General features: G+C 36.8%; 1 protein-coding gene across 1 annotated transcript; it reads left to right on the top strand.

Annotated features, from left to right (window-relative positions):
• Positions 1-710: 710 nt before the first annotated feature.
• On the top strand, positions 711-10,084 carry GTSF1 (gametocyte specific factor 1). Its single transcript, XM_045829382.1, has 6 exons — positions 711-726; positions 5,334-5,434; positions 7,303-7,429; positions 7,839-7,922; positions 8,376-8,439; positions 9,982-10,084. Exons 1-6 carry the CDS (start codon positions 711-713, stop codon positions 10,082-10,084), a joined length of 495 nt encoding a protein of 164 aa, XP_045685338.1.
• Positions 10,085-10,348: the final 264 nt, after the last annotated feature.

The following is a 10,348-nucleotide window of genomic DNA, read 5'->3' on the forward strand; positions in this document are numbered from 1 at the left end:
TTGGGGGCAGGGCGGAGGGGAGGTGAAGGGTCATTGGAAGAAGTGTGGCTAGAATGTCTCTGGGCATATTGGATGGATGAAGTCTCACATAGGCTTCCAGCATTCCCAAGTGCCAGGGGGGAGAAAGACTGGCAGCCTTTCCATGCTGTATAACTTGAGAAAAGAGCTTTAAAATTATGCCCTTTTTATATGTTTATCCTGAAGTTTCTTGTCTTCATTTGCCCTCTCTTGTGTTAAGTAGCACCAAACCTTAATAGATGGCAAACAGTGACTGGCCATTGTAATAGCACTAAAAGTAAACTGACATCACCTCAATACAGTTTAAATCACTAGTTGTATGTGGTTATTCTTAACTATTTAGGAGCCCTAGAATTTATTCTAAGAGTGTGAATTAAGCAGTGATTTTGAAATGCTTTAGGGGGAAAATATTTGAGGGAGGAGGTCACTAAGGGTTTCTTCTTTTCCAATTTATTTTTATTGTATTTTTTCTCATTACCACGTATCCCCCTTATATCCCCTTCCCCCTCTACAATCACCACATTGTTGTCTGTGTCCTCTTTACTAAGGGTTTCTTATATTGAACTTGGGTAGCTTCAATTCTAGTTTGACTCTACCTCTTAGGGCCACCTTTAGGTACAGTTTATTTCTGAAACCTTGAACCACTGTTTTTCCCCCCCACAGCACCTGGATTCAGCTCCTTCATTACCAACATGGAAGAAACTTACAGTATGTACTTCTGATTGCTTTTAGAATATGTTAACTTACATATAGTTTTATGTCTGACAGGACTGTTAATGTGTGGCAAAGGTTCACATTTCTCCTATATGCTGAGGAGAAATGCTGAGGAGAGGAGTAGTACTTCTATATTACTCTAGAAGTAATATAGAATACTTCTCTATGTTATTATCTGTGCGATAGTAGTATAGAGAAGTACCCAAATTTGAAATAAGATACTTGAAATTTAAATGGCTAAAGAGGAATGAGAAGTCATCAAGCTTTGAAAAGGCTGCATTGGGACACCCATGTCAAAATAGATTTTTACTAAATGAAGCATTTTAATTCCTCAGTACTTCTCTCCTGTTAATGACACAGGTATAGTAACCTGTTTTCTTTCTATTTTAAGGGATAATATGGTATACATAATATTGCTGATATAGATTGAATTTTAGGATTAAAGAAATCCTAGGGAGGATTCTTATTTCTCAAGTGATCCAGGAACCTTAGATGGCCTAAGAAATCAAAAAAGAGCCAGCACTAGAATCACACAAGTGTAGAACCAAAAGAGCCCTGAAAAATCACTTCATTTAACATTCATATTTTACACTGAGAAAACAAAACCTCATTTAATTGATTTGCCTAGAGTTACATAGTTAGTTAATAACATAGGGAGAACCAGAGTTTTACACATTGTACTTATGGCATGCACAACTTGATACCACAAGGCACTCTGGTTTCTAAGCCCTAACCAAGTTTGAAGAACATCAGAACTGATGAGTAGGTGAAACTTGTCAACAGGGCCTACTTTGTTTCCTACTTTGCAGTCTTATTCAAGATCTCTTTATAATTAATAAGTTCCAGCTAAGGGATATTTTAGTCCCTTAGGAGCATTCTGCCTTCAAGGAAATGTCTCATAGAATCTTTATCACCAACATATGGAAACTACATGGAAATAGTCTTTATTAAATACATACAACAAAGTTCTCAAACTTTAACATGCAGCAAAATCACCTGGGGGCAGTGGTAGTTGGGGGAGCTTATTAAAACCCAGGATGCTGCACCCCACCCCCAGAATTTCTGATTGAGAAGGTCTGGGACTCAAAAACTTGCATTTGTAACATGATCTAAGGTGATGCTGCTGATTTGAGGACCACACTTTGAGAATCATTGATCTAGAAGGCTGATTCTCCTAGTTCTTCCCTAGAGCTCCCTCCCCACCCTCTTAATTTTTCTTAAAATGTCTTCATTAAAATCTGAAATTCCTATGTGAGATAGATTTATTTATCCTCAGAAGCTTTCTACTCTCTATTAAATTAGCAAGCAGCATCTCAGATCCCCTTTATGTCTCTCATTCTTAGTTACTTTTTTCAGCCATAATTTAAAAAAAAAAAAATCACCAGGGAATGTGTGAGAAATGCATAATCTCAGGCCCCATACCAGATCTTCTGAGTCAGAATCTGCATTTTTTTATCTTTTTTTTAAGATTTTATTTATTTATTTTTAGGGAGGGAAGGGAGAGGGGGAGAGAGAGAGAGAGAGAGAAACATCAATGTGCGGTTGCTGGGGGTTTTGGCCTGCAACCCAGGGATGTACCCTGGCTGGGAATCAAACCTGGGATACTTTGGTTCCCAGCCCACGCTCAATCCACTGAGCTACGCCAGCCAGGGCTAGAATCTGCATTTTAACACAGTCTCCAAGAAGTTAAACACCTGGGGATCATGTTAAATTTTGAGCAGCATTGATTTAGAATATACTTAACCTTTTTCCAAGTTGGCCCAAAACTCTAACCTTAATCTGATAGATTCCTGAAGATCTTCAGCTTCTGTCTTTGGGCTGTACCTCTTAGATAATGATATTTTTGTCAGGTCTGGTTCCTTATTTTCACCAGGTTTCCTCCATTTCTCACCATGGGTTCTTGGTCCCACCCAAGTGTGAGGAACATCCATATATACTCTTTGGGAGGAAGCTTATCCTCAGGGTCTATTTTGTTTTCCAAATTAATTTATATTCCTAAAGCCAGACAACATTATTGCCGAGCAGTTTGATAGTATTTATTATAACCTTAAATGCACATATACTTTAATGTAGAATTCTTAGGTATTTGCTAAAGGCAAATACTCATACAATACACAAAGAAGTATATACTAGATGGTTAGTCACAGCATTGTTTATAATAGTAAATAACTGGAAACAACCTAAATGTTCATCAGGAAGGGAAATGATTAAGAAGCTATGGTACATCCACTTGCAGCAATGAAATATTCCTTATATGTATTGACATAGAAGGAGCGCCAAGACATTTTTTTGAAAAAGCAAATAGCAAAAGTAGGTACAGGAAATCCCTCACATGCTACAATATGAAGAAAACTTGAGGACCTTATACTAAGGGAAATAAGTCAGTCACAAGTAGACAAATACTGTATGAGTTCATTGTGTGATGAAGTATCTAGACTAGTCAAACTCAGAAACAGAACAATGGTTGCCATGGTTGGATTGAAGAGGAAATGGGGAGTTGTTTAATGGATATACAGTTTCAGTTTTGCAACATGAAAAAATTCTGGAGGTTGGTTGCATGGCAATATGAATATACCTAGCACTACTGAACCGTACACTTAAAAATGGTTACAGTGGTAAATTTTATGTTGTACATATTTTATTACAATTTAAAATTTTTTAATTAAAAATAAAATAAAAATGTTTTAATCTAAAAAAAACAGGTTAGAGCTGACCTAAATTACTAGAGACCAGAATGTAAAGCATTATGGTAGGAAACTATTATTATTAACTCTGATGTGTGTCCAGGCAGTACAGTGTGTATGAATCATGAGGTATGTCCATCCATTCCATCAGCTGCTGACATGGCCTAACATTTGCTTGTGATGAAAGAAAATAATAAGAATTTCATCTGTAAACTCTCTCTGGGTATCCTGAAGCTTCAGAAATGGGAAAAGACTGCTGGTCAGGATGTGCCTTGTTGGCATAATAAGCCTGCCTGTCCTCTAAGGTTTTTTCCCTATTCATTCTGTCCTTCGGGTCACCTTTCAGGCTCATTTGCATCACGATCATGGTTAGCAATTTATTCCATGTTTACCACTTTTCCAGTGAAACTGTTTCAATTCCCCACTAGCCTCTGATTTTCATAGCAGTCTCCTGGTTTATAAGCTTCCTATCAATGTGAATTGTTTATCTTATTTCACTTTTATCATTGCCTTCAATGGGGGCAAAAGCATTTTATTAGGTTGCCTCTTATCATAATGTACTGAGAATGTGTTTAATTGTTTAATTTCCCTTCCTTAACCAGGCTTGTTAAAATTCGGGGCTCAGCCTGGGCATCTTGTAAAGCCTAAGGATAGTTTTACACATTTAGAGAAACTTCTCTAAGAGATACTTTCAGAGAAATCTCCGGTTCCAAACTATGGAAATAATTCCTGAAAGTATACCCTTCCAAGGATAGTTTTAAATAGCATGATATAGGTTAGGAGCATTCTTTCACACAGCAGCTTCATATGTCTGCAGTTGTCTTAACCTCAGGAGGTTCTGTGTTTGCAGATTATTCTATTTTTTAATTTGCTAACTTTGAGAATCACTAAATTAAAAAATTCTGGGGTTTTCTTCCTTATTTATGTCAAAATATGAAAAGTAAAACCACCTATTGCTCTGACCAGTGCAGCTCAGTTGGCTGGGCATTGTCCCCAAAGTGAAATGTTGCAAGTTCAATTTCCACTCAAGGCCCGTGCCTGGGTTGCAGGTTCCATCCCTGCAAGGGGATCATGTGAGAGGCAACCAATCAATGTTTCTCTCTCGCATTGATGTTTGTCGCCCTCTCTTTCTCCCTCCCTTCTCCTCTCTCAAAGATGAATAAATAAAATCTTTTTTTTAAAAAAAAGCACCTATCTGATAAAGGCATTGGTTTCATTTGAGAGGTAGAGTAACCAAGATCAGGAAATACTTGTGATAAGTTAAAGCCGACAGATGAAAAAGCCATCTATCAATGAATTTTTCTCAATCTTCCATAGACGGTATCACTGATACAAAGCAGTGCTTACCAACTGTTTTCATGTCACAGCATATTAGCAAATAGCCAAGGATGCTGGTAAAGAGGATTAACTATCCTTAACTTGCCCTAGGACTGGTAGGCGTTGGGGGTACATGTGTAGTGGACCCCTGCATCTATAAATTGGCACACCATTTATTCCAACCTTCAGCATACTGGTTGGGAAGCTCTGATTGGGGTAACTAGAATAAAAATGACCCTGAATTAGCACTTATTAGAAAAGGAAAAGAGAATGTCACTTCATTTAACTTTTTGTTTTATAGTGAGGGTAACCAACGGTGAAAACAGCAATATTTAAGTTAAACCAAATATGAACTAAGACCTCATCCCATGATTGCTGGCTTTGCCTGAATTAAGATTTGGTGATAACACAATTTTATCTTCTCAGGGTTACATTTTCAGTGTTAAATGTTTAGTCACCCTTTGTTTAAAATTCCAAATTGTTGTCAGACTGTCTTATCCTATTGTTACAGATTCTGTAGAAAATATAAAGTGCCTGGAATGCTGTAGTTTTCCAAAGACCTATTAAGCTTTATACTTACCCTATTTCTCTTTCTTTCAGTCGATTCCCTGGATCCTGAAAAGCTATTACAATGTCCCTATGACAAAAACCACCAGATCAGGGCCTGCAGGTTTCCTTATCATCTTATCAAGTGCAAAAAGGTAGGGTATTATTTTCATAATTTTCCCTGTAATGCCCTCTTGAGTTCTTTAAAAAGCCATCTTGTGTAAATATCAAGTAATTTTAGCATAAATGTTTCAATTGAATGTCAGAATAGTTTAGGGAATCTACCTTTGTATTAAATACCAACATTTCTAGAAAGAGGTTTGTTTACTTCTTGGGTACATAAGCTTTTTCCCTGTTTTGATTTCCACCCCCACACCCCAACTTGGGACAAGCACCCATTTATAAACAGCTCCTCTGGAGTCTTTTCATCCTTTGTAAAACAGAGGAAATCCTAATTTTTGCTAGCAGTGAGAAAAATCTCTCTTGCCTTGTGAATTAGATGTGTTCATTGTCCTGTTAAGGATTGAATCTATAATACATTGTTTCCTGATATTTTTGGTTATAAATTTTAGGGAAGTTGAACAGTTAGAGGTTATCCCAAGAAAAGATTATTCCTAAAAATAACTGTTTTTCCAAATTTCAACATTAAGCATCTTTGAGTGGGAGAAAAAACAACTCAGTTTCTCTTCTGGTCATTCTTTTGTAGACTTAGCTGATGTAAACTGCTTTAATGCTGGTATATTAACTGAGGCACTTTGAAGAGATTATTAGAGTGCAGGTGTCAGATAGAGCCCAAAGTTCTGCCAGGATTTATGCTTGGAAAACAATTTTGGTATTTAATCCAAGCTGCATACAATTTATGTATGCATTAATATCTTTTAAAGGATGTTTCTCTTGCAGTCCTGGAGATATGATTATAATGTCATTTGTTATTATTTCTCCACCTCTTTTTAATCTTTTGAGCAAAGATCCCTGAAGGGTGAATCTGAACAATGTGGATCAGAAGATACCACCACAACTTCCTTCCCTAGGTCCTCAAACATGTCCAGGATAAAGGTTGGGAAAGGGAGCCAAGCAATGTGAAAACATTGTCATAACCCCCTTCTTCTATGAAGCTCTTCATCTTTGGCCACAAAACCTGTGCATTGGAATGCCTGATATCCCTTATGGAATCATGGAGATAAATGCCCTCACAGTTTTCTCCATCCTTTATTTTTTCCAGTCTTCTTCCCATTTCACATTATCTTTAACTCTTTTGAGTATTATTTTTGATATATCTTTTGCTTCTCCTAGTAAACAAATTTCTTAATTTCTGGTATATTTACCATAAGATTTGAGTGACATTAAACACTTTGTTTTATTTTAAAGTAAGGAGCTTGGTCAGCAGAGTAGACTCGATCATTTGGGCTTTTCCTTAGTGAAATAACTGAAATAAAGGTCAAATTGTTCAGAGCTTCATTTCAGGCATCATTGCTTTAAATAAACATTCCTGTGTTAATCTGAAAAATCATTGGTTTGCTTCTTCCGCAGCTCCCTTCTAACAGTTATTTTCCAGCTCTATTGTACTGCAATAACAGGAGCACTGCTGCAGTGCAGACTTAGTGTTACTGTTCATCCTGAATATCAGCTTTCAAAGCCATCCAGAGAGCTCTGCCATTACATGCTGTGCCACCTGAATCTCGTGACCCTGAAGAACAGAGGAAAATATGGTTCAAATACTCAATTCTAAATTTGTTGTTTACCTCCATATAAGCCAGTTTAACCCCATTATCTGTGTTGTTAGTCTCTGCAATCATAACAAAGAGGCTAACATCTTGAAGATTTTGAGGTATTATATGGTCTATATGAGTGATAAGTAATTTCTTCTTAATATTCTACTATGAGTTTACCTATTGTAACTAAGCCACAAATTTTGAGAGATTTTAGGGAAGCCATTTATAGATAAAGTTGAGAGGAGATAAACTCCTCTTGGACTTTTAAGAGGTCCACAAAATTGACAGAACCCTTAATTTTTATTCCACAGAATCATCCTGATGTCGCAAACAAATTGGCTACTTGTCCCTTCAATGCTCGCCATCAGGTTCCTCGGGCTGAAATCAGTCATCATATCTCAAGCTGTGATGATAAAAGTTGTATAGAGCAAGATGTTGGTAAGACAGACTAGTTAAAATGTTAAGGTGCTAGAGGTTAGCCCATTTAAATTTGTATTATGCTACATTGTCACCTTGATTTTTGCCTTTCACCATTTAAGAACAATGCTTTCAGCAGGAAAAGTTTGTCAGGTTGTTTTTCAGAATGCTTTCTAAACAATCTGATTCATTTTACTAGTAATTCATCTAACTGTAAAAATCCTTTTATTGGCATAAACATGATAAACATCTTTGTTTCTGCTTCTCTTTCATGTATGTCAGCAAGGACATAAGACCACCTCTGTTTATCTTCCATACCATTCAAGAACAAAGACCCATTAGGCTACCCTGCAGCCTCTTTAGCACTGACCCCTTTAAACATAATTTAGCAATGTCCTGTCCTTATGTTGGAATCTCTATTGTCTTGCAGTCAACCAAACCAGAAACCCTGGACAAGAGACTCTGGCTGAGAGCACCTGGCAGTGCCCTCCTTGTGAAGAAGATTGGGATAAAGGTAAGTGCTTCTGCATCTTATTCTTTATAATATCTAAATCTCAAGGCATTTACTTTAGAGAGAAGGAAGATTTTCCTTTTTATAAACATACCATGTTTGGAATGCTTTTTTATATTTATTGGGCCCCAAAACAAGCACATTTTTATTGCTGTGCAGACACATGGAACAGCCTATGCCTTTTGATTGGAAAAAGCACTTCTTTTACATCTGTTTTTTTTCTATAAATTGTGTTATACCATCTGTGTTTGGCTGTTACTAGGCACATTTATTATTATTTATGTCATTTGTGTTTATATCCTTCGATTAAATTCCTGCCTCTGTGTCACTTAGGCAGGGTACTTGATCAATTTTTACTTCCTTCTCTAAACTTAGATGTATTATTTCCATCTTACAAATTCAACTTACATGTGCTGGTATCTTGTAACACAGACTATGTTTCGCTTCCTTTGGCAGATTTGTGGGAACAGACCAGCACCCCATTTGTTTGGGGCACAGCCAACTACTGTGGCAAGAACAGGTAAATGAAATGGTCTCAGTCCCAGCACTGCCTCCCAAAATCAGAGTGCTTTGTTAAAAAAGAAAAAGAAAAAGTAAAAAAAAAAGTCACCAGAGCATGAATTGACCTCTTTCCTTGATGATGTTACTTGATAGTGACTTAGTCTAGATACTGTTTTGGTGGATTTTTTTTTCTTATTTCTTCCTTGATTCATAAAAAGGTCACATGCTTAATGTTAATCACTGGGAACACAAAAATACTAGCATATAGTCTAGCAAAGGAAACAGTGGTGCTGACATTCTTATGTCTTACTTGGGTTTTTTGCTAGGTTCATATTATTTTCATGCTTTCAGAAATTCTCTAGCTATATACATGTGGATCATTTTTACTCTTGGTAACTAGTATCTAAGGAAAAAGTAATCTTAAAAGTTTTTTATTTGAGCCCTAGCTGGGCTCAAATGTGGCCCACTGGATTGGGCATCAACCTTTGAGCCAAAAGGTCATTGGTTAAGTTCCAGTCAGGGCACATGCCTGGACTGTGGGCCAGATCCCTAGCTGGGGACATGCAAGAGTCTACCAACCATTGTTTCTCTCACACATTGATGTTTCTCCTCTTCTTTCTCTCTCCCACTCCACTCTCTGAAAATAAAATCTTTTTTAACAAAACTTTTCTATTTGAAATTGGGGAATCCAGAATACCTCTTGGGTAAGGAAGAAAATTCCCACTGATTTTGCATATAATTTTTAAATGTATAAGATTTCTCATTATTATTTGATCTTCAAACCATAGAAGATCACATTTAAAATCCAAATGAGTATATTTCTGGATTAGAAATGAAAGAAGGGGGTACTGGATGAAAGAAGGTGAAGGGATTAGTCAAAGAACATATATGCAAAACCCATAGACACAACAGCGTGATTATGCCACAGGGAAAAGGGGATCAGGGGCTGAGTGGAGGCAGGAAAAAGGAGCAGGGAATGGGGACATCTGTAATAGTGTCAACAATAAAATTTTTAGAAACAAAAAGACAATGAAGGAATGTAATGCTACACTTCATTTTTTTTCTCTAAATAAAATACTTACCAATTTTCATTTCTTAGCTCCTAAGGTCAGTTAGTAATTGTAAGTGTACCTTATTTTGTGTGTGTATTAAGGTAGAAAAAAGGTAAATTTCATTGGTACAATTTTAATTTTACCTCAGTTCTGTGAAATTTGTTGCCTTTGGTTTGATAGTCTTCGCATTTGATTTTATCTCTTAACGTTTATTGAGTGAGTTGATGAGCCTGTCATACAACTGAACAGTAGATGGCATTGCTGCTTATCTCAATTTCTGGAAATGAAAATGCTTAGACCTATCTTAATGCCTGTACCAGAATAGTGAGCTTTCCAAAGAAATGGTAATCATTCTAATTGCAAGAATGTTATGATGGAAATGTGTTTACATTTCACAATGTAGGTTGTTGTTTTCCCCCATATTACAAAAACACATTTTGATTGTATTGTGTGCCTGCCTAAAAAATACAGATATGCTGGAATGGTCAAATTTATCTTTCTTTCTGCAGCCCTGCAAGCAACCTAGTTATGGAACATAAGAGTAACCTAGCTTCAGGCATGCGCGTTCCCAAGTCTCTGCCATATGTTCTGCCATGGAAAAACAGTAAGTGAAATGAGACAAAATGCTTTTGTTCTTTTCTTTGTGCTAATGAATAGATTAGCCTTGATATTCAAAGACATGTTTAGTCTGAACACCTTGCCCCTCCATAAGCCTAAGAGTGAGTATCTCCTTAAATTTTGTACCCTAAGCATCTCACTCACTTCACCCTAGTGCTGGCCCTGGTTAGTAACAGGAAATTATGAACAGGCAAATACAAGGTCACAGAAACCAAAGGAATATTTTCATGATGGGGTGACCACTAATGTCAAATATCA

The sequence above is a fragment of the Phyllostomus hastatus genome, unplaced genomic scaffold (assembly GCF_019186645.2).
Source record: "Phyllostomus hastatus isolate PE091 unplaced genomic scaffold, TTU_PhHast_1.1 phas_scaffold_93, whole genome shotgun sequence".
Taxonomy (NCBI): Eukaryota; Metazoa; Chordata; class Mammalia; order Chiroptera; family Phyllostomidae; genus Phyllostomus; species Phyllostomus hastatus.